Source organism: Oculina patagonica, chromosome 5 (assembly GCF_052425735.1).
Source record: "Oculina patagonica isolate OP01 chromosome 5, crgOcupat, whole genome shotgun sequence".
NCBI classification, from domain to species: Eukaryota; Metazoa; Cnidaria; class Anthozoa; order Scleractinia; family Oculinidae; genus Oculina; species Oculina patagonica.
Window position 1 is genome coordinate 3,211,894 of NC_135762.1, and position 25,537 is coordinate 3,237,430.

At 37.3% G+C, this 25,537-nt stretch overlaps 1 protein-coding gene across 2 annotated transcripts; it reads right to left on the reverse strand.

The window, feature by feature from the left end:
• Nucleotides 1-408: 408 nt before the first annotated feature.
• On the reverse strand, nucleotides 409-24,788 carry LOC144654794 (syntaxin-binding protein 4-like). 2 transcript variants are annotated; one of them, XM_078515016.1, is made up of 22 exons: nucleotides 24,745-24,788; nucleotides 21,938-22,012; nucleotides 20,908-20,987; nucleotides 20,202-20,294; nucleotides 19,523-19,592; nucleotides 18,472-18,546; nucleotides 18,102-18,241; nucleotides 16,800-16,979; nucleotides 15,910-16,277; nucleotides 14,163-14,269; nucleotides 12,294-12,964; nucleotides 10,042-10,358; nucleotides 8,949-9,045; nucleotides 7,592-7,719; nucleotides 5,307-5,489; nucleotides 4,438-4,542; nucleotides 3,404-3,472; nucleotides 3,102-3,218; nucleotides 2,512-2,549; nucleotides 2,252-2,412; nucleotides 1,805-1,862; nucleotides 409-1,540 (listed from the first exon to the last, which is right to left on the reverse strand). In XM_078515016.1, exons 1-22 carry the CDS (start codon nucleotides 24,771-24,773, stop codon nucleotides 1,438-1,440), a joined length of 3,264 nt encoding a protein of 1,087 aa, XP_078371142.1. In that variant the 5' UTR covers nucleotides 24,774-24,788; the 3' UTR covers nucleotides 409-1,437. The 2 variants fall into 2 exon arrangements, with proteins under 2 accessions (XP_078371142.1, XP_078371144.1); XM_078515018.1 differs by lacking the exon at nucleotides 24,745-24,788 and adding an exon at nucleotides 23,763-23,979.
• Nucleotides 24,789-25,537: the final 749 nt, after the last annotated feature.

Below are 25,537 nucleotides of genomic sequence, written 5' to 3' on the forward strand. Positions count from 1 at the left end.
ATTTACTAGTACTAACTCAGTAAAAAATCAGAAATTAAGTCACGAAAAGGAAGATGATTCACGATTCACGTCTAATTCAACTTTTCGTTCACGGGTCACGTTTAAGCTAAAAATTGCGTTCACGCGCACGTGAAAACATCTTAAAATTCGGAATCACGAAAAAATAAAAGTCCAAATCCCGTTTCACGGAAAATAAATAGCATCAATCACGCTTCACGTAAAAAGTATACGGGACCCTGCTAAAAGCTCTGGTAAGCGACCAGCCTCTATTGTTTCAGCGTGTGGCTTATGACAGCTAACATTCTCGTTAACGACCAGCTCTTTTTATGATTACTTTTCCGAATTTCCGAAGTGGTTCGCTTACCGGAGCTTCGACTGTATTAACGAAAACGAAATGATGATGACACATTTTATTAACTAGTAAATTGTAATTCATTTTATTCATGGCGTTGTGTATTGTTCTCCATGATAGTGGATGTCAACAATTCTGATCACGTGATATATGCGGTTACAGTTCCACCCACCACCCCACAGTCAGAATTTTTCTCTGACGTCACTGAATTAATTTTACAAAAATATACCAGCAGGGATGGGGTGGAGGGAAAATGGAACAATATTTATATGATAGCTATATTTACAAAGAAGACAAACTCTTCTAGATGAGATTAAATAATGGTCGGATGAAGTCAGATTATGTCAATTTTTACATAACAGACTACTATTTACATGTTTTAGCTCGCATATGCAAATATTCGTATTTAAAACATAGCCCTAGGACAAAAAAGGTTCAAATAAAATTATATGAAACGTTCATTTATCGACCTTAACAGTGATTTATAAATCAGACCTTTACAGAGATTGTAATAATTATATCCAATAGACTGAACAAAGGGATAAAATAAATATGCTGTATACATAAAACTTCAGTCAAATCACCAACTATAATAACTTGAAGGTATCGAGAAACGCAGAAATTCAATCCGCCATGTTTTATAATTTTTTTTTTTAAAAAATTTCTAACCCGAATCACGTCTTTCAATTCAAAAGAAACTTACAAAACTTCAAAAAGCTGGTGAACGTTTCAAACAAAACAATGAATCGTTTCGGTCTTTTTTCTTTACTTTTTTTTTTATAAAACTCGTTCTCTCTCTCCTTGCTTTTTAATTAATAACTATTCCTTGCACGTTTCTTTCCTTCAAGTCCTATAATGAATATATCTTACAGAACACTGTTCAGCTATGAAATATAATATATAAATAGGAGAAAGCATTTACTACGCTTAAAAACAAAGCAGCTTTCTACATCAACCTTTCATTTACGTGACCTACTAATACTACTATCACGTGTACATCACGTGAGCTCGTACTAACGTAACACAGTGCTATTATCACGTGTACATCTCATGTTCCCGTCCCTCGTTCAGAGACACTGTTCGTGTCACGTTTGTGTTTCTCTGACGGTATCTTCGTTTTCTGTAATTGGCGGGAGATGTTGAACTTGACTGACAGGATGAAGCCATGACGTCTGTTGTGTCACATGACTGCAAGACAACGGTGACAGATAAGACGAGAGCCAAAAAAAGTTGAGAAACGTTAAGAATTTGAACGAGTTTCCCTCGGCCCCTATGGCGCATTATTAACAAACAATCAAACGAGCTAACAGTTCGAGCACAAGCTCCTGTAGACTGTCATGAAAATTAAAGCAACAAGAGCGCGCGAGGATCGATAATTTGAACTCACTTGTATGTCTGGATCAGTCGCAAAAGAACGATCAAACAAATGTCTGAATTACAAAAGATACTCACTTAATGTAGTATCTGACTCCATCTGTGGTGTAAGCCTCTTCCCATCCAAACGGAAGTGCTGTGAAATGAAGAGAATTAGATAAGCATGACCGATTTCACAGCTAGGAAAACATGAGGATCTAGGCAACATTACAAGCCGTGAAAACACGTGCCATGAAGACAAATTCTTATACATCCAACTGAATAATTTTTTTCAGTTCTTATTGACAGCACAAGCACCCTAAAGTTGTGATGTCAGTTTATCGCGATCAGGTTACATCAAGTTGCTTAGCAACACCGCTGACAACCACGGGCTCAGTCAATGTCGGAGACAGGATTTCGACTGAGAAATGTTCGTAACATTGTTCAATGCACTTGCGAGAGTACTCGTACAAATTTTTTCTAGTTTCTTGTCGACTTATAATACTGATGTTGTCTCGACAAGCCGCAGAAAGCCTGTATACTTACGTTCTTCTTCTATAAGTGCCTTGATTGATTTAACAGTTTCACGAGCCTCTTTCGCCAGAGAAGCCGGGGTGTATTTGGCATGGCGGGATAGGTAGGTTGGCGGTTTAGGATTAGATCCGCCGTCACGACGAACTGTCTCGCCTTTACCACGCTGCTGGGGCCTGGAAACAAGGAAAGGGAAAAATTCAGTCAATAAATTATTTAGGGTGTATCAGAACACTCAGTTACAAGTTAAAAGCACTTCACGATCATTAGCTTACCTTCCTGAACCTCCCTCCGTTAGAGTTTCATGGACCATCTAAACACACAAAAACAAACAAACAACCATTAATCACACAGAAAACAAGGGGAGGGGGTAAGAACAGTGTGATGTGGGGGGTGGGGTGCAGTCGTTTTTGACGTAGAAGGCGATTTCTATTTTACTTCTTTTTAAGAGCACATAAAAGAAACGGGACCCATTAGCAAAAAACCCCTCTGCTTAATTTTTCGCTTAGCACGATTTGCCTTCATAGTGCCTACTTAGTAAATAATAAAAATGGTAAATTTTGAGTAGTTTTAATTTAACACACACTTGATTTCAACATTGCTGATCCTAGCAGTATGCAGGACGCCTGTCACATATCAACCTAGTAACTGGCCCAGCTCACCACGAGTCTCTCGTCGCTCAGTTGGTTAGAGCGCCCAACCAGTATCTTGGAGACCATGGGTTCGATTGCCGTTGGGGACTCAGATTTTTTCTTTGTCCCAGGCTCGTGTCATGTTGAACAATTTATCATCATTTGTGCCTACTTGTTACACAGACTGTTAGTTGTGAATGCTACGGTGTATGCTGAAAAACACGCTTTCCTACCTCTGCGAAGTGAATGAGTTTCTCCGTGGCTACTTCGTAAGTTCGTTTACCGACTTCGGCTTTTCGAAGTTGGCACCCGAGGACAACTAATCTTTTCTGCAACTCTTGGAGTTCCTTCTGTAATACAAGAGATTAACTCGTAAGTTCAACAATCAAGTGTTAATTCGAAGCGAAGCGTAGGGGTTGAGGGAATACAGAAATTAAATACTAAGGAAAAATTGTCTTAGAAACTGAATAAAACGCTCCTATCTCAATGAGACAAATTTGTATGTTGACATAATCCAACTTGTGAGTTAACTGACCACATCAGGTTTCGGTTCCTCCTGTTTCGCCTTGTACGAATCCAGCTCTTTCTCTAGAAGTCTTATAACCTGAAAAATAAAAGAGACATTCTTGATTATTCAGCCGTTTATTGAAGAATCAAGTGCAAAACTAATTTGATTGAAAAGAGTACGTCAATTTGCCATTTAACGCAGTCAAACCAAAACCAAACAAAAACAAGATTGTGGAAAGGCAATTCGGAGTTACGCCCCGAGAGCTATCAGCCACTTGGGCTTAAAGGGGTAGTGGCACCAACATTAAGTGCTATTTGAAAATCCAATGAAAGTGTTGTTATTAATTGGAAATCCACTATAAAGTGGCCTGGCCTTCCTAAAATGTACTGTACAAGTCATGAAAATTGTTAGACAGTGGTGTCGCTACAGACTGGTAGGAAAGAAGTGGCCTAGAACTTGAAAAAGTTGGGGCGACGGTTTCAAGTTTGGACTTGAAAGAAAATTTCTTAAAAACTATTGATGTGGCTTATTCACATCTTAGAGACTGTATTTTTGCTTTTTTGTTGTTCAAAGGTTATTTTGTTAATCAGTGAGTGGACCCTCATAATTCTGGAAATCACTTTGAAGCATTGCTTCAGACCATGTGGAGACAGCTGATGACATATTACACCACGTTAGATTGCTTGCGGTTAGCTCTTATAATGGGGTTGGATTTATATCCAAAAAAATCACGGTCCTGGCAGCTGGCCGTCGGTGGCATAGTGGGGATGATTCCCGCTTGGTAAACCGACGACCCGGGTTCGATTCTTCTTGGTGACAACTTTTTTTAACTTAAAAAAAAAGGTTAAGTGTGATGTTTACTTCATGTATGAAAAATCAAGAAATCTCACATGGTCAGAAGCAATGCTTGGTAATGCTTTCCCATAATTCTAGCATAGTTTACACAAAAAGTTAGAAGACTTCTCGTGACACTGTCCCTTTAAAATGGTTTTACGGTGGACCTGCTGGAAATACCCTGGCAACGAGTTCAATTACAGGTTAGTCCACTAACAATCTCATACCTCGGCGTAATCATGTTCGACATCTTTAGCAGCTTTCTGAGCTTCAGACGCGAGATGAACTTTCTTCTCAAGCGATCTACTTTCTTCCAGTAAACCTTGAGCATCCTACCAAAAGAACATACCATAACTTCGTCTTTTACTTCGTAACACTATTTCTACAGTTTTGTTCATCTGGTACCCTTGTTTGACGGTTTGTGACCAATGGACAATTTTTGTTGTTGTTTATTGTTATTTCTTTCGGAGCTTTATCACTTGTGTGACACTGACAACAAAAAATATGTTTACACTAATGCGTGACAGCAAGGCAAGAAAAGGTTAAGTCTGTGTTCGAGCCTGGTGCGCATCAGACCGGAGCTTTGAGCTTATCCCGGTTTCAGTAGCATGAAGCGACTAGGAGTATTTCTACTCCCCCCTGGATGGAATGCTAGTCCATTGCAGGGTTACCCCCCCCCCCCCCTCCAGTATTAAATTCGCCGGTACACAATTATACACCTGGGTGGAGAAGGGCACTGTGAGAGTAAAGTGTCTTTCCCAGGAATACAACACAATTTTTTATCTGTAATTAAGTTTTAAAGGTCCACATCAGCCCTAGGCTGCCATCTTTATAGACCTTTGTTTTCAAATAAAGTATGTATGTATGTATGTATGTATGTATGTATGTATGTATGTATGTATGTATGTATGTATGTATGTACAATGACCCAGGCCGGAGCTTAAACCCTGACCACTCGATCCCGAGTCCAGCGCACTAACCATTAGGTCACTGCGTCTCCCACAGACGCGTGACAGCAACTGGCGAGCAAACATTTATCACATGTAGGGCGTCAACAACAAATCACATACTCTAATGAAGAAAAATATGCTATTACCCTTCTCGCTTTCATGAGTTCTTCTTCAGCGGTCAAGCACTCTTCCTCTTTCTTTTTCAGTAATTTCTTTAGGTGTTGTACTTCGCGTAACGCCTCGTCTCTTTCTCGCCGTATTCGCTGTGCATCTTCAGCGTTCTGTTTGGCCATGGCCTCTAATGAAGCCAGCTGCGACTGTTGCTGCATCTAAAGACACAAACAAGACGTATTTCAACGAGGAAAACCAGCCAGTGGTGGCAGGCCATTTTCCCGCCATTTTTGTCAAGTCTCGCTCCGAAAGTAACAATGTCCCGAATGTAACGAGACTTCAAAAGTAGCGAGAAAAGTTCACTGTTGTTAACAATTCCCTAAAGTAACTCAAAAGTAAGAAATACTAACTTGACTTGAAAATCAGTGGGAATATACTACATGTGGTGTACTAAAACATCTCATGTGAATACCTCCCTCAAAACGGTCGACAATACCAACTAATGATACAACTGCCCCTATGCCTTACGTAGCGTACAAACTTCAAAGGACAAAAACTGATTCCTTCAAATTTTTCAATACATTCGGAACTTAATGGTGTTTCCGCACGAGACAGCGCTTTAAAGCTTCCTGAAATAGCACGGCAGGCCACGCCATAACATGACACCATAAATTCGGTTTTGAAGTTCCAAATACGAGACACAAATTAAAATCATAGCTACAAATTCTCTCAAAGAATACACTAGAATATTGTCACCCTCAAAGATCCAGGGGCACTTAGTGGGGGCGGGGGTAGGCCTATACAGGCGAGAAAAAATCGGCAAAGAAAAGTCAAGACTTTTCTTCGCCGATTTTTTTTTTTTTTTCACCCGTATAGGCTTTCACCCGCCCCCACTAACTGCCCCCGGGTTTCCGAGGATGGGATATTGTCAACATTTGCACAAAACCATCTGATCTGGATCATCTGGTAACTTATCTGTTTTAAAACATACAACAATCCGTGAAAACTCCATTCCGCAAATGCAGCAGGCGCATATACCGTCCTTGCGTGCTCTTCTCATTGGTGGAAATTTCTCCGCCATATTTGTAGTACACAATTTAACCCAGAAAAGGGATATCTTTCAATGTATTTTCTTTATCACGTCGTTGCAACCTAACGTATTCAGTCAAATATTTCTATTTGTAACACATTTAACTATTTCTTTGTTTCGGTGACGATCGAAACAATCTGTTTTAAACAGATGTTTTTTTATCCTACAACATGTTTACACTGCCAATTATGAGCCTTTGTAACTTCTACGTCAAACTAAAACGAAAACAATGTCGTTTCGTGTCGAAGAAACAAAACAAAAATAACGTTCTGACCTTATTGTTCTATCTGTATTATTTAAATTGTTTTCTTTCTGTGATATAATTTCTTTACTAGAGTTTGTTCCCAGTAGAAAGCTTGAGAGATAAAGTTCATTAGAGGTGTTTACAATTTGAATTACGTCAATTACGTGTTTACAATGTATCATTTTAAATGCGATAAAAGACTGTTTTCTTTGGCTTTGTTAAGACTATTTAGCCTCCGGATTTAGCCATCCTTTTCCAAGTCCAAATTATTATTGCTTATTATTGCTTCGCATTTATATTTAACATCAGTTCTAGGAATTTGGCTGCCACATTAAGAAAATATCCCCTAATTGATTATTTTCTCTGTTTGCGTCACATGTCTCAGTGGTTATCAATATGCACTAGCATTTTTAATTTCTTTTTGCAGCAAAAAAACTACTTCTCGCTGTCTGACACAGTTTAGTCTGACATGTCAGTCGTCTCCGCTCTTAACCTGGTTAAGGTGGTGGAAATGTTGGGGACACATTGTTGTGAAGACGAATGTTTGTCTTTGTTGTGAAGACAAATGTTTCCCTGAAAATGTTTCCCTGAAATGTCAGTCGTCTCCGCTCTTAGCCTGGTTAAAGTGGTGGAAATGTTGGGGACACATTGTTGTGAAGACAAATGTTTCCCTGTTTGCCCGCATGAGCAACATTTGTTGCGGACAAAAAAAAAAAAATTGTGTCCGAGACAAAAAACGTTTCTGACTTCTTTCAGATACATTTTGTGTCCGTAACAAAAGTTTCCCCGTTTGCCCACCCAAGAAAACATCATGAGCAACAATATGTCCGCCACAATGTGTTCTCGTTTGTCACCGCCTTTAGGTTGAGGGTGGGAGACGAAATGCTACACACAGTCAAGTTCACTCCTGTAATAACTGTATATGTTATTAATAATCACTAATAATTGAAAATAAATCAGTATTGATGACATACAGTGTTCCTGACCTGTTCAAAAGTGTCTGTTTTAGCTGCTGCTGCATTAGCATCCTGTACTGCAAACTGTACTGCTGAGGTGCTGAGAGTATGATCGTTCAACTGCAGTGCAAACACCTGCCTTGCTGCGTTAATGAAATCTGAAACGAGAAATAACGACAACATTAGCGCCTATACGATCTCTAACCAAGGTATCGAAAAACCAAAACCAAAGTAATCACTCTAGCCAATCATAAAGGACACAGACAATCCAGTAAACCAATCAAAACTGGAAGTAAATACATGTAGCCGGCACGAAGCGCGGGAAAACGTACGCAAGTGAGTCACGATCGGTTTTGGTTTTACTTCTGATTGGATGAGAAAGTGGCGCGAAGTTAACAATAACTGGGCGTAGAAATGCAAAATCAATGCAAGCGCAAATTACTTTCGACACTTAAGTGAAAACCGCTCTAACAACAACATTAGCGCCCTTCACTTTGATACAAATCAACAGAATTGCACAAATACGTTGAGAAATACATCTCCTAGAAAACGAGTTGTACCTCTTAATTTTTTCAACTGGAAACGGTTGAGAAAATTGCTTCGCGCGAGTAGATGCGACGCGCGATGGCAGAAAAAACCTCGCGCGGGGCGTCTCCTCGTAAGCAGTAGCCTACGTGACACGCGTATTAGGGGGTGGGGGAAGGGAGATAATTCTTTCCCCTCCCCACCCCCTAACACGTCTAATACGCAGGCTACCGTGTGCGCAGTAATTTTTTCGCGCGTTGGAAGGACTTAGAACTTGAAGTCTACAACAGAGGATCCTCGTTTGAAGTCTATTAATTTTTAGCACGACTTTTTGTTGTTGAACAAAGGAGGAGAACAGATCAAATTATATTCACGATGACATCGGCAATGGTTATTTCAAATAGGTTTATTTGCACACAAACTAAAATAGGTGGTAGAAGTGTTTCCCTCCCTTAATTCAGGACATATTGGGTCTGGAAGGAGCAAAATAACATTATTCCTACGTTTTACATTGTAGGTACCGACGAGTTCAACAAAAATGAAAAAAAAGACACGTTATACATTGAATAAGCGACCATGTGGTCTGCGAGCAAGCTCTTTTAAGCTATCCAGAAGTCATGGTTTGAGTTGAAAGATTTAGAAGGGCATTTTTTGTTAAAAAAAAAAAAGCGAGTGTCTTGCAGTTTTTGCCTTCTTATTAGCTACCTTAGCCGTGAGATTTACTATTAAAGGGAAAATGTCGATGTACGTTATGCCCACTACTAACTAAACAAAAGAACATTTCAAAAGCGCGCTTTAAATATAAAACAAGGGGACACATTTATTTTTTGCTGCAAATAAAATTTACATTTTAATTCCTTACCTCCATACGACACAAAACCACCGTGGTCGACAGGCAATCTTTGCCGTAACTCGTGCTGCTGTTCCACGGTAGGATTAAATCCTAAATACCTCAAAGCCTGAATTAAAAAAAAAAAATACATGTACGGCCACAATAGCGACAAATGTATCAATCATGCAAAAATGGAATAATTTAGAAACCTTGTATTTTCAAACAAAAAGATGAAGCAATTTGAACAATGCATGTTTACACAGCTGACTCGAGAGGAGAAAATCTTCAAATGCTCTATCTTTTATTTAGCAGCATTGTATTTTGAAACTGAGCTTCTCCAGCTTAAAAACTTAATATGAAAGTCCGAGGAAACGGTAAGTGCAATTTTGAGCAGGGTGAAGTGTAGATTTGATGGGCGATTTTTTATAAAGAAAGACAAGAAACAGCTTCTCTGTAGGATTTCACCATCTTGAAAAGCTGTTCAATTCATGTTGTTTGTTTTCGCTTTCCCCCTGTAAATAAAAAAGACTAAAAGCTGCGAAATAATTTTTTAGCTTCCCTTTGACCTATTGATTCATTCATGATATTTCAGCATGGGAAAACTTCAGGGTACGATAAACATTGCACGCTATAGGTCAAGGCAAATGATTTTAAATTTCGGGTCAGCTGTTTTACGGACCCTGCAAATTTCATTTCCTACGCATCCTATACCTCTTTTCGTTCATTAAAAACAAAGCCAGTCTTTGTAATTAATATTCAGGTTCGTGGTTGTAATACAGCTCCCCCAAACCAGAGATAACCTTCAATTTGTTTATTTTTTTTAGGTTTCTAGGCCTGGCCAAATGGAGACGCAAGAAGACGCAAGTTTTCAACTTTGCTTCCAATTACCGTTTGGACAGGGATTTAAACCAAGACCTAGAAATTTATTTCCTCTGTAGCCCTATGCCTAGTATAAACTATGAATTAATATCGTGTAGAGCTGAAAATTAAACCATCTTTTTCTTTATTCCTTTACTTTAGGAGTCCAAATCAATTGCCACCGAAATTATGTCACTTGCGATCTTTTGTTGGCAGTTTTAGTAAATATTATTTTAAAAAGTGCAAACTACAGCTATGGACTAACCACTTCAAGTCTCTCCACCCTCAGCCTGGTGTGAGGGTCAAGCGAAAGTCGTCGACTGCCCCGCCCATTTCGTTTTGATCTAACACCACCAGCTGTTGTGGTTAAGAGTGACTGCTGACCATTAACAGGGCTAAGACTTGACTGCTGGCTCAGTGGTGGTGAAGCGTATTGCTGGGAAACCCGCTGGAGAGCTTCCAGATCTTGTTGTAAGTAGTAAGGTACTGATGACGGTTCAAATGATGTTTGCACAGGGCTGATCTGCAGTGAGCCTATTGGTAGTTGTTGAGGTTGTGTTCCTGCGACAGTCGGTCCAGCTCCTGAAGGTAGAATAAGAACCATTAAAGGTGAACTGAAGATCTAAACCTTATAAATTCACAACCTTTTAGGGTGTTCAGCTTCTCACAGGACCACATTTGCTGGGATAGAAGTCTAATGCTATCAGACCAAGTGGCTAACACAGACGACAGACGACAAGGAATATTCCAGCTCCCTCTGTAAGAGGTGCAAGTATCACAGGACACCATACAACCCCCCACACCATCGCCCCAACCCCCAATGCCAGTCCTAATTTTCCCCAGCTCTATCCTCCACAGAGGCTCCTTCAGTGGACAGGGGAAAGGAAACAACAACAACTAAGGCAACAAACAGGGAAATGCTTTCCCCATACTTGTGTTTCTATAATTATAAACTAAGGATATCGTCCAAGAAACAAAACACTCACAAACCTACACAGTGCAAAGTGTATCTGCCAATCATTTAACATCAGATTTACTCCGTAAAATCACTTTGCATTAAATTTTAATTATTTGTGGAAAACTTAATTTAAAATAATTTATTCTTACTAGGGAAATTCATAATTTGCAAATAATATATGCATTTAATTTGGCTGAGTGAGGCTAAACTGGTGTCTAAAAATAAATTGTTATACTCTTTGAATTTAACACAGTGGTGGGTGATTTGGTTTTTATAGAAATCCATGAACACTCCATTAATGCTTGCAAGAACAAAATTTAACATGTAGTTTTACGTTTAAATTAACCAGACTGATGTTATAGCTACCTTATAATGTACAAATGGAAATCCTCAACTTGACAGAAATCCTCAAAAGAGTTTGAAGAATTTTGAAACAAATTGAAGCAAATAAATTTTCAACGTTTGAGTGTGAAGTGAGTAGAAGTTCTGGAGGTTTCACAGGCCAAAAATATTCATCAAAATAATGTACACAACTACAACAGGGCTAATAATTTAATGAGTTTTCACACTTCTTTGTTATTCAAGAAAATTTCTGCCACTTAGCAAAGCAAGATAGAAATCTCTCATAAATAATTCAATTATATTTAACCATTGTTTTCACTCTTGCCAAATAATGTTTCTTACACTTATGCATTTGTAAATAGAAAGAAAAATTTGGACTGTATAATGAATTTCATTTCCAGTTCTGTTGCAGAGAATCAACCGAGTATTAAACTATGTGTTTACACTTGACAACTAAAAGCTACTGATGTTTAATTTATCTTTTATTATAATGCACATACTAATGGATATCTTGCAGAAATTTTGAAACAACTGGCAAAAACTTAACTGTCTACATCCTACAGGCAGTGGTACATGTTGGTAACACATAATTAATACGGAAATTTGTCAAGTCTCTTATAAATACAAAAACAATACACTTGTATAAGCATGTATCAACAAATAAAACAAAAGAGTGCAAAATTCATATATTCCATTAAGATTGAGACCAGAACAGAATTTTCTGCAACTGTTTGTACCGACTTTTCAGCACAGAATTATTACTAAAAAACAAATATTGGATTTGTAACAAAAAACACAACCAAAAAAAGAAGGCAGTAGCATGTGTTAAATGTTATGTTAATCTTCCATCAGTGAGTTATTAAGGAAAAATAGTTTTGATTCAATTTTAATTATTACAATTTAAACTTCGCAGGTCATCAAAAATAAATTATAAATTACACATTTTTTAATATACATTTGTACCAATTTCAAAAACAGATTTATTTATGCGCTGTTATCAGATCGAGTTGAACCAGAAACCCATGGGTAGTTTCCTTTTTTGATAAAAAAAAGTTGAACACATTTCATACATAACAAAACCTCTTACAAACAGTAATTATATTTTAAGAGAAAATAAAAAACAGGTTTTATTTCATATATAAAAATTTTTTAGGTGTTGAAAGAATGCCAAAATTAATTAACTGCATCAAGGCAAAATACTAATTATTAAAACTTACCATTTGCAGTAAATGAACTGGGTTGGTTTACATGAGACTGGCTTACCACAGCCCCATTTACATATGGTGGACTACTCCACGGACTATACTGTGTATTTACAGGATATCCATTAGGTACGCTATCTACAGTTGTTGGTGTAGACGACATAGCTGGTTGAAATCCACCAAACATCCTTTGCGGGATTGCCGTGGGTGCCTGGTAAAACCCATTAACAGGCTGTTGGTGTGAACTGGGCATCCCGGAATGGTTCAAACCATTTCCTACAGCTTGTATTGAATGCGTCATTGGTTGTAAAACAGCTGGCTGGGTATCTGATATAACAGGCGGTGAAACCTGAGAGTGCGGACTTCCTTGGAATGTTTCAACACTTGGGCTACTTTCTCGGCTACTTGTGCCAGCTGGTTGACTCACACCTCCAGCCAACAATTCTTTCATAAAAATATCAGTGTTACTTAAATCAGGTTCACTAGCCTGTGACGATCTACTTGATGAAGGACGAGAGCTTGAATTGTCAATCCCATTGAGGTTTAGTTGAAAGTTCTCTCCAGGAGCGAATCCATTTTCGGAGCCTCTTCTTGGGCTGTTGCGCGCTGGACTGGTTGAACCATTAGGTGTCTGACTGCCAGGTCGGTGGCCGCCTCGTATGAATGTCACCTCTGTGTCTTGCCCTCTGTTGATAAAAGAAAATTAAATGTAATTCTAGTTACAACTAGTTGGCCCTAATTTTAGTGCTTTCGGACAAATATTGAATTTTTCAACCCTTGCAAATTTACAAAATGTAGAATTTGTATCAGCTGTAGTGTTGTGATTATTTATAATGTGTTATTATATTTCATGAATATTTCATATTTTTTCCTGGGTTCTATGGGTTGATGGTGCAGTGTTTTGTCTTCAAAGTTTAATATTTTCCTGTGCATGATGATCATGATTTTAACATTTTTGGCTAATAATTGCTCTTCAGCTTAGAAAAAAATAAATTAAGAGTCCTTCTATATTACAAACTTTAACTTAAAACTCTCAAAAGCAATCAACAATAATTATTAATTTCTCTTTCCAATGTGGGTACAATGTGAAGAGGCCTAACAAAAATACAGAAAATCATCAATTAAGTGATATTGATGATTTTATACATGTAAATAATTTAACTTCAATCAAGTAGGATGTCTTGTAGTAAACCTACAAGGGACCTTAACCTTGGGAGCAAATGATACTTGTACTTCAGTCTGTCAATTTGTGGATAAAATACCACTGAATTTCTATTTATTATTAATTGTAAAATGCACTCTGTTAGCATTGCTTTGGCTGTGTTAATTTCATCACCCACAGCTAGACTTATACACAAAACAGAAGACAACAAGTTTTTAAAAAGGAAAAATCTGTAGAGTTATTTAATATATTTCTTTAAAAAATTATTCAAGTTGATCTAGAATCATACATTTGCATGTATTCTAAATGGTTTTTTTAATCTCTGCCATAAAAAGCTCAGTAATGTCTGATAACCCAAATTGTCAATTGAAAACATTTTCCTACCATGCATATATTTTTCATCTGAGTACTACATATGGTACAACAGTTATGCAATTGTGTAGCTGATGCGAAATACATGTAGATTCACTAAACTGCCAGCAAGCTTTCAAAATATTTACTAAACTAACACAGCTGTTTCTCAACAACTGTTTACTCTAAAACTAGTTTTACTGCAGAGCTAAAATTACTATGTTTAAAACAGCCAAATATGTATAAATCTCCATTTTCCAAACTAAAACTACACCTCTCGTAGTTCACTGGAAGATAAGATTAAGCTGTTGCGAAGGCACAACAAACTCAAGACATCTAAGTCACGTAGTAGACAAATAAAATGTAAATACCTGAGTTTAAGTCTTGTTAAAAGCGATTTTGCTTGCTCATGGGTAACACCAACAAGAGTTTCTCCATTCATAAACATGAGCCGATCTCCCCTTTTCAGTCTTCTGTCCTGTAACAGAATAAATGTTTCTGCCTTTAATAAGATTTAGATGTGTTATGGCTCACTTGTAAGAGTTACTTTTGCGATTAAAAATGTGTTTCAATAACTGTTTATACCTACAAGCAGGTAGCTAGCAGGTGCCCAGAATAATCCAGAATGAGTAAATTTAAAAATAGAATTAAATGTAAAAATGCAAATTTTGTTCAGGTTCAATAATTATAATACATCTTGAATTTAAGGGTTCAAGGGCTTCACATCTGACAATTTGTTGATTAAACAATCCATATTTTTTTGATATTTGACGCTTTAAAAATACTGAAACACTGGGTATGTATTGTTTCTTGAACAAACAAAACAATGGTCATTGCAATTAGAACCACCTGGTTTTGTGGAACACAGCAGTATTCGTATCCCAAAGACTGTGAAATATAAATTTTAAATAAAAGTTTTAAAAATATTCATGAATGCCTGACTGAGCAGAGTTAAATGGATTTCTCTTTTAACTAAAAAAAAATTGAAAATTAATTCAAGATTAAACCAAAAAGATATAATTATATATTCGTCATTTATTTGAGCTATGTCAAACAACACAACACCAGGCTTTCCACACAATTTTAAATAAAATAAAAACTTAAACATATTTTTTTTTCTTCCCTTATCTCACTGCTGAATTTATTTTGAACAACTCTCACTTAAATATAAAACACATTCAAAAAGGAATATTGAAGAGTCACAAAGACTATTTCTCAAAAAAATCTTTTCAGTTTTATTTGGACCAGCTTGCAGGTGAAATCTTTAAGAAGGTTTAATTTAATCAAGACTCAACATTGTGCAACAGCTATGATGTTTTTAATATCTTTTTTTCACTTGATCATTAGGACCTCACATTGTTGGCTCTTGAAATATTTAATTGTCATATAATATATTTATATATAATTATTATACTACTATAATAATTATTGTAAATTTTACACACAACAAAAATTATTCATTGCATTAAAACTTAAAAGTAAAATGATGCAGAATAATCTTCAGTTGTTTTTTTAGTACACATTGCATGGGTGTTGATGGCATAATTACAAAAAAACTTACATTTGTTATATAATAAATAAAAGTAAATACATATGGGTGTTGTATTTACTGACTAACAAATTCATTTGTATCTACATTTAAAAGACATCAACTGGTAAAAATAAATGTCCTAAAAATTTCACAGTTTTTTCAAAGCTTAATTTGCCTCTTGGCTAACTGTTTTTTCATTTTATATGGAGAATCTTTCAGCCTTGGGCATTAGCCTTCAAATGAATATACCAGCTGCCTGTGGGTGAGCCTGGGAGGTGTGGTGGCCTAATGGTTAGCATGCTGTCAGACTTCAGACCAAGTAGTTCGGGTTCAAGCCCTGGCTGGGATCACTGTGTTCTTTGGCAAGACACTTTATTCTCACAGTGCCTCTCTTCACCCAGGTGTATAAATGGGTACTAGCAAATTTAATGCTGGGGGTAACCCTGCCATGGACTAGCAACCCAGTTGCTTTGAACATGCTACCAAAACTGGGATCAGCTCCGGCCTAATCGGCCACCTGTCTCAACCTAACCTATACCAGCTGCCTCAGGGGGTTTGTTTACTGAATAGCTCCTTTAAACCATTACCTTATGAGCATCTCCTCCTTCAATAATGTCGTCAATATACACATGTGGTCCCTCTGGTCTGTTTGTCCCGCCTACAATACACAAGCCAAGACCAGTTGTGTATTGAATCTGAATGGTCTGTAGTTCCCCAGGATGGTCAAATGTCGGAGAAGAACTAGTTGAATGCCTATCAGTGGGCAGCCCAGAATCGTTAGTGACCTCTGATGAAACACTTTGTTGCTCGGCAGTCAGATTTCCATTGCCGTTATACTCTGGTGATCTCTCAGGAGAGTGGGCATCGCCATTGAAGTGTCGGGTATACGGTGTTCTTGTTGCTGGTGTCGAGAGCTTTTGAAGGCTGGAGTTGTAAGACGGAGGTTCATGGGCACCTGAAACAAAATACAAGATTGAGCATTATTTTTAATAATAATTATTTAACAGAATGTATTAATCAACAGGTTCAACAGTTTAAATTATTCATTTTAAACAAATTCACTGTCAGTAGAAATCATCCTGAATTGAATTTTTCATCCAGACATTGAAATTTTTTGCAGGGGCCTCTATCAAAATCAGTTTTTATGGCATCAAGAAGTTTGCTTACTCACACATTTTGTACACTTAATGTGTAAGTTTCACATGGTGCTGTCACACAGTAAGATTTGCTGTACATGTTCTTTCTGCTTTAAAATTTATGCAAGCTTTAGGTAAGAAGGAGATTGTTCAATTCACGAAACAAAAATTGGCTGAAATAAACACAATCTCCTGTATCTGACCACCCATGGATGCATTTCCTCGAGCTGTGGTAACCTGACTGCATCGTCTTATTTTATTGCTTAAAGTAATTTAAGTTTGTACTAAGTACAAAATGAGAAATAATTACTATTTTCTGTAGAATTTAGCCACAGCCTTACCAGGGGTATGTTGAACCACAGTAGCACCCACAGAAAGTGTCGGCAGGTCCATGGAGTACATTCTCTGAAGGCTTGCTGAAGGTCTGTCAAGCGAGTTTGTGGGTGACAAGACAGGGCTGCCATGCCGTCCACCCGCCAGTGGGGACATCTGACCAGCAGTCATCACCCATGAGCGTTTTCCTGCGATAAATACGTTTAGTGAGCAAATCAAACCAATGTTTTTATAATTAGTGCCCAAAATTAAGAAAACATATTGTACAGTCAGAAGAGCTTCACATGTATATTAATTAGGCATTGTTGGTCAATCTAACAAAGTCACGGTTGAAAGCCCTTTTCAACCACTATTTTTACACAGCACAATTAGCAAAAAATTGGTTAACTTGCAAGAAACATGCAGTCAATTAACAGACAACAGGGCTGTCATTGAGATGTTAAACAGCTGTTACATTGATGTTATTACCCTGTAGCATTTTGCTCTGTATGTGTAACATGACACCAATCAACAACTTCACCATCCCGTAACGGGTTATAGCCCTTTATGACAGCCCTGGACAACCTCATCAATGTCCTCATCTCTAGACTCTTGAGAAGGAACAATCCCCCTCTAGAGAAGCCTCAAATACAAGTCCACATCTCTCATCAAGAAGTGTGGAAAATCTGACATACAGTACAGTAAAAACCCGCGTATAAGAACAAGTGGATTAAGAACACCCAGGCCTGATTTTAGGAAATAAAGTACCATTTATATAAGAACACATTCAGCCTGAAAAATGAAAGTTGTTCTTATATGGAAAAATATCAAAGATCAACACTACTTTTCATTGCACACATAATAGTTCCACCCCAATTACAGTACAGTATTGCCTTGATTTATCAATTTTATTAAAATTAAAATACAATTGTGTGTATATATATATATTGATTTCATCTATTGGTAGCCTAGTATGTTCCTTATTTTAAGAAACTTTTTTTAAGAACAGGCTGATTTTGCAGATTATAACCCTTTATATAAGAACCAAATCAGCCTGAACCGCCAAAATAGGTGTTCTTATACGCGGGTTTTTACTGTACTACTATTAATACTGTTTTGCACAGGTGACTTAAAAGCAACTACCATAATCCAACTTGAACACTGTCAGAAATGCTGGACATAAACAAAAATAAAACATTCTGGGACTGCTATGATAGCAGTCCCAGAATTTTTTATTTTAGCAGTCCCAGAATTTTTTATTAGCAGTCCCAGAATTTTCAGTTTTCTTTTTATGTCCAGTATTTCTGACAGTGTTCACTTATCTGACTCACCCATGGTTGGTGAAGGGGTTGAGGTCCGTGAACTGCCAAAGCTGCCACTTCTCATTAATCCAGTTCCTGCTAATCCATTGGTCAGACCTGATGTTGAAGATCCACCATTCAATGCTTCCATCAGCTTGGTAAACTCCTGCCTACAAAATAAATACAATGTTTATCAAGGGAAATTTAACCCCTGGCCTAATACATGTGTAATAAATGACTCTGTTTAATGTAACTGGTGTAGGAATGATCAGCATAAATTTAAGATTTTTTTATGACTGCAGAACTAAAACATTAATCTTGAGTTTAGTGTTAGTTATAATTCCTGGCTGTGTGAATAACATAAACAAGCTCTTTACAATTTTTTTCAATTGTTTCATACCTGGCCTGGCCATCTCTGCTGACCAGCAGTTTGGCACTATTAGACTGGGCAGCATTTCGCAGAATTGACATTGCTCTGAAAAAATAAAAATTATCCCAAATTTAGGAATTAGGTTGCTTTAAGTAAAACAACTACAATGTGAATGGCAAATTAAACTTGAATTCAAGATCTTAATAAATATCCTTATTTACTGATTGACATCATAGAAACTTTCACAAACAAACAATCTTAAGCTAATGGGACCAACACAAGTGGTTGCTTAGCTTGCTACTTGGAGATTAAAAATGTTGTGTTATTGAGTGGCCAGAAGGATATGTGCCAGTCACGAGTGTCTTCTCAGGATAAATGTCCACCGCGCGAAAATCTTCTAACATTGCAATTTTTCTTAAACTTTGACCAATGCTAGTTTACGGGTTACTTATGTCAGAAATATAAAAAAATTGGGGGTCACCGAATTCGTTTCCAAGATAAGATATCTGAGAGAAGGCACTTATTTGGATAAATTTGACTTCGTCACTCGATATGACCTCAGCAACTTCTGGCGACAAAATATTTTATTAAATGAATTGATGCAGGCCAACTTTCTTTATCCAAGGTTATTCAAGTGGGTCTATTGAACAAAAATATTTTGCCTTTAAGGTTGCTTAAGGTAAATGTTGTCTAACAACTGCATTTGCGAACATTCAAGACTGCAAAATGTGACTGATTTGATCACGCGCGAGAAGAGAAAATAACAAATAACATTCTTCCAAATTTAAATTTGGTCCTTTTTTGTCAATCAGTAGAGATTTAAAATCAAAGTTGACATATCCCGAAAAAAGTGGGGTCACCGATCATTTAAGAGAGGAAACTACAGTCAAGCGAAGTTATAAATGCAGCAGCTACCTACCCTATATGTGTTTAGGAAGTTTTCTCAGCGCACGTGATCGTGCATGACGTGGCATGACGTTGCGACATAAATTACGTGCACAGTAAGGATGTGCATAAACAATTCGCGCAAACGTTCTTAAGGGGTTTATTGGAGCTAGAAATAGCATGGCTGCATCCTTACTTGTCATTTGACACTCCAAGCAGACTGCATCCATTCACTTCCAAAAGAAGGTCTCCTTCTCTTAATCGCCCTGATAAATAAGAATCAATACTTATTAAAAGAAACAGCCAAAAGAAACAAAAAGCCGGATAATTAAGCATTTCAAGTTACCAGTGTTTAAAAATATGGTTAATATTGATCTCAACATGACTAGTTACAACACTAATTTTTTAAGAGATGCATCAAATTTTCTTATTTATATTTTGTTAACTAAGGGTGCATTTATTTGCAACATACACGTATAGCCGTCACATTTACCCGTTGGAATTTCTTATCGTTTTTAAGCTAAAAAAAAAACAATAGAAAATTTCAATGGGCAAATGTGATGGCAATATGTGTATGTTGCAAATAATTACGCCCTAAATAATGTGGGAGACATGATGTCGTAATTCAGAATTTAGAGTTCCGGGTTTGTCCCTGACCTTATGTATAGCACAGTGCCTGACAAAAATACTGTGCAGTAATCTGTGTTGGAATAGCTTCCCATCCACAAGGTTTATGGCAGCATCACTACTAGTCACTAATGCTACAGTTCTAAGTTTACCAGAATTAAAATAACTAAAGCATCACTGACACTAATGAGCCTTTTGGCTCCACTAAGGATTGAAACAGACTTATACCTCAGTAGTTGATTACTTACCATCTAGATCAGCTGCACCTCCACTCAAAACTTTTTTAACAAAGATTCCAAAATCAGCTCCAAGTGATGACCTCCCACCAGCTATTTTTATTCCTGATAACAAAAATAAAAAATCTTACACCAGAATACATACATGTATGTACATCAATCAAGAATATACTGTGGCTTCAATTTTTTGTTATTCAATGCTGTTATCTTCCCCTCATATCTTGAAATAGAATTATTTTTTTATCAAGTAATTTATTTCTAAATGCAGTTGCAAGCACTGAGCTTTTAACGGGCATAGCCTTGGAGTGGGTAAGGCTGAGTACTAAACAGGGATAAAAGAGACAGAGGTGCAAATGAAGCTGTTATTTGATACACCCAAAATACTGGACACTAATATTACCCCCCCCCCCACCCCACCCTTTCAAGAATTTCACCTTTTCTGATCTCTGCAATATACCTCCCTGACTTTTTCTGACCTGTTGTCAACCATATATATGAATGGGCCAGAAATAAAGTTACTGCTATCCCAAGGCCATGAGAGGCGCGGTGGCGTAATGGTTAGTGCGCTGGACTCTGGATCAAGCTGTCCGGGTTTGAGCCCTGGCCGGGGTCACTGTGTCATGTTCTTGGGCAACACACTTTACTCTCATAGTGCTTATTCCCAACCAGGTATATAATTGCAATAAATATTACAGACTGGTCTATATAAAAAGCTTACCTAATCCACCATGGCAGTTTTTAATGTTTATTACTTCTGTTTCATGCCTGTCTCCAACATCAATATGGGATCTAGAAAGACTGTAAAAAAATTCAGACACATGCATGTAATGTCAAAATTGTGAAACTACTTTTCAGGGTATGTCGCTGGTCATATTTATAAGGCCTTTTAAACACAGAATAAGAAAAATGTAGTTACCAACTAGTCACGAAATATTGCTTTTCCTGATGAGCCAGCAAAGGTTTCATCTTTTAGCCCAATGCATAAGGAAAAAATCTAGCGCAAGAGACTATCAGATGAAAATTTTATCACACCTCGATGTCCAGTGCAGATAACATGCAAAAAGGAACTGTACATAACTTGATGCAAGTTATTTAGTTACCGAAACCTACTTTTAGTGAGAAAACAAATGGGCTTTAACCACATCAAAACAACAAAACCAATAAGAAAACAACCTTCATTCCTGCTGTGACCAAAAACAGGTGGACTTAAATTAAGTTTTCAAAATATTGTTACATGAACAATCTATTGTAGCTACAATGAGCGCCAAAAGTGTTGAGACAGTCGGCACTTTTTGAGTACCTTGGACAAATTTTACCCCTCACCCCTTCAATATAACCCCCTCCCCCCGAAACAATGTTGTATTTGTTATCTGCAAGACTTGCCTTGTTTGAGTACAACATTGAAAAGGGGGGAGGGGGAGTGGTTCAGAAGCGGCAGCAGATTAAAGGTGAAAAAACGGGAATTTTAAATTAGTATCAATTTCATCCAACTGTCTCAAGAACTTTTGACGCCCATTGTAGCTCTTACAGATTTAAATTTTGATTTGGACAAGTCTGAGTGAGTCTATGGAACTTTTTCTTGCCAGACCCAGTTTGACTTGTACAGGCCTGAAAAATCCCCCCTAAATACTGGCCAATTTCACTTCAAGCCTGAATCGAGTTGCTGCCAAACATTTGTTAACTCAGTTTCACATTCATAAATCTAAGTAAATAAATTGCATTAACTGAAGAAACTTTAATTTACTAACCTTGGAGAAACTGTTTCTCCAGTCAACATCGAGAGACTTCCCATGTTCAAGAGTTCTTCTACATCATACGGTATTCTGCAACAGAACTGAATCATTACATAGAGCCTGTTGTAAATAAGAGGAAGCCACTTAAACACAGACGATATTCACTTTTAAATTATAGTTTAGCTGTGATCAAGATGTAAAATATTCTTAACTTGCTAAATTAAAATTATTACACCAAAATATGCTGTGCAAAAAAATACTTAGAAATTTGTCAGTCAAAAATAACCACATACCAAAATAAAGGAACTTCATTTAGCTTCTTCTCAATAGAGAAAAGCTACCACATTACATGAATTCGAACAAATGTATTGTTAAGTTTAATTAACACTTCCAACCAGGCTGTAAAATAGTAATAACTTAATTTACACAAAAATAAAGAATGTACAACCCAGACAGCATAAGCAATTTAGCAGGTACATTTACAACACTAAGCTGACAGAAAAGAAATAACTGTAACATACGCTACAATAACAAAACTAAGTGCATGTTAAAGATAAACAAACGAGGGTTTACAAATCATCTTATTTAAGAGAAGCGTAAGAGCTTCCTATAAACATGATAAATTTAGCATTAGCTACATTTAGTTCTACCCATTTGAAGGGTGATTTAAAACTTTCATAATCCTCAACGCTTATTTCTAAACTTTGGTAAGACAAGAAGTGAAAATAAGTTGTCAAAACGATAAAGAACAAGACGAAACACAAGAACTCATCCGAACGAACAACTCTAGGTCTGTGGAGGCCGCCATTTTGCCTGAAGAAACTCATCCAATAATAGTACAGCAAAAAACCCATTTCAGTGCTGCTCGCGCGCGATTTATTACCCGCGCGAAAAAAGGATGTCATAGGTTACCTCATACAAATCGTTGATATTATACTTATAAACATTTCACTTACGATTACTCCTGAGTCGAACATTATCGGCTGAGAGAATGAACGACCGATGCGAGCAGAGCGGATGTCACGACAGAAAAGTAAACAGACTTAACTGCAATTTCGTAAGATCGCGTACTAATGTTTTCTGGTGATCAGAATGCAGTACCTAAAGTTTTTTCCGAAGGCTTTAAGAGATCTAAAGTGATTGATTTCTCTTTTGTTGTGACTCAGTTTTTTTTCAGGATGGTACGGTCAATTATCTAGCTAGTATTCGATTTCAGCTGTTTTGAAATCGCAACACGAAATCGCCTATGCAGGCAGTCTAAAATATACACAACTTAAAAATAGTCAGAACAACCTATGAAACGAAGAGAGAGCTTCCAGGTTCTAAAATAAGCATCGAATTCCAATTAAAATTTTGCTTTGTGACAGACTTCAAGAAAAAAACAGCGGCTGAATTTCCGCGAGGAAAGAGTCGATTTGAAATAAACGGATGTTCGGCGACAAAGGACTTGCAACGTACGGCAACACACACACATTTGCGCGAAAAATAGACTGTCTGCAAGCGCTATTCAAAATGCCGCAATAACGCGTGCGAATTTAATATTTCGCCATGAGCAAACAAACTTCTTTATATGTAAAGATTCGCGACAGAGGTCGAGTGAAAACCATGAAGCTGTCATTTGCATGGACCCAGTAACATTTGTGGTTAAACAACCAGCTTGCGAAAATCGACGCCGATTCATCAAAACGATTTACGATTACATGGCACAAGTTGCGGCATAAAAACTACCCGTTTGCCGAAGTAAACTTGTCATTGGACTTCAAGGCAAAACACTAGCTTTTGATTTGCACTGCAATTAGTTGAAATCTTGATACACAACAATATTATCGAGCGATCTTACCTCTACAGCACTTCAAGTCGATCGACGCGGCTTGCCAACTCACTGTGTACAGATTGCGATATTTCGTATCATAAACTTCTCTCAAGAACTATGTTTTTAGTAAGCGGTGTAGATTATCGTAAACGCAATATCAGTGAAGTACGTTGTGTGTAGTCAAGCTCTGTTATCTAAGCCACAAATATATGCAATGTTAGGCCCCACTGCATTCCAGTCATCAAACGTGTTTTACGCGGTTCTGTTGTTCTTTAGCAACGGGGGATGCAAATTTTATCCCTGGGATTAGTATTACACTTTGCCATAACTGGAAGTTCGGTGTAGTGACTGAAGTATCAGCCTTTTCCATGCATCTAGACCTCCTTAAACACTGTTAAAACAACAAGGTGTCTTGAATAATATTCAAATTTTCAATATTAAAGCACTTGTAAAGGCGATTATTACAAAGATTTTTTATCGCGTTTTAATCCTGGTCTGGTTTCGTGACCGATCGAGTCATCAAACAAGCCGGCATTCAGTTGTAATCTTTGTTGACTTTGTGTCCAGCTGGCTGATCAACTGAATACATCCCGTTTCGCTTGCCTTGCCATTCAATGAGTTTTTGAGATAATAATTTAAGTGTACTCGGAGACAATCCTGCCGTCTTGATATTAATGCTTTGATTTTGTAGAAGAGCACTGATTCATCATCATTTAATCAAGAGTGGTTTATGGATTTTTTTGGCCGAAATACTAAATTCAGGGTTATTTCGGTCTTCTTTAAAATATTTAAATATTCTTGCTGAAGATTTCTCGTTTTGAATAGCCAGTTACGTAGATTTCACAATTTGGAGTGTTTGAGATCACTCTCTTGCAGTTATAACTGTACAAAGGTAAGCGCAAATTAAAGGAACGGATTTTTTTTTCTGAGAAATGAATCAAACTTTTTTTATCTGTTGAACAAGCATTTCAATATACCCATTATAAACTATTATTTCTCCGTTTCTTACCTTTGTGGCAGTTGCGCAGGTGAATTCATCCAGCCATAGTAGTTGATGCCAGGATTCTTCCAATCTTATTTGACGCAGAGACTTTTCTTACCATTTTGACTATCAACTCGATCGTTTATCTACTGTCTGTTATTCTAACCCTCGTGGCGCATATACAATTATAGCTCAGTAGCCAAAGCATCATTGTATTAAGTTGTTACGTCATGATACTTTTTCACAACTTTTATTAATTTAAACCTAATAAAAGTTCACGCAAGTAAAGTTTGAATGATACTTTTGTGGCTGGTAAGGGTCATGAATAGTCCCTCAAAATTTTGCAGTGCTCGCAAAATTAGGCTTCTGCTCGGCGGAATGCTCGCAAAATATTTTTAGATGCTCATTTGCTCATAGTCGCATATTTTTACAAGTGCTCGCATGCTCAGTTTTTAGTGGACGTAGGTTTATTTTTACAAGTGCTCGTTGCTCGCAAAGCTTATTTTTTGTCAATGTTCGTGCTCGCAAAGAAAAACGCTGTCACAAATGCTTGCAAAGACCATTCGATACCCCTGCTGGTACCGTTACAATCGATATCGTGACTACAGAGATCAATTGTGCCTTTTTACCGCCAGTTTATTCTTGCGTTATGTTGCATGGTTTTACTTCATAAACAACGACATTTTGAGATTTAGATCTAGTTAATGGCTGACGTTATTCATCGCTTGAGACAATAAAATGGACGTTAGAAAAACTAGAGGGGAATAAAGACCACTACCCATTCCATTCATCGCCCATCCGAGTTCTAGCCCCGCCAGAT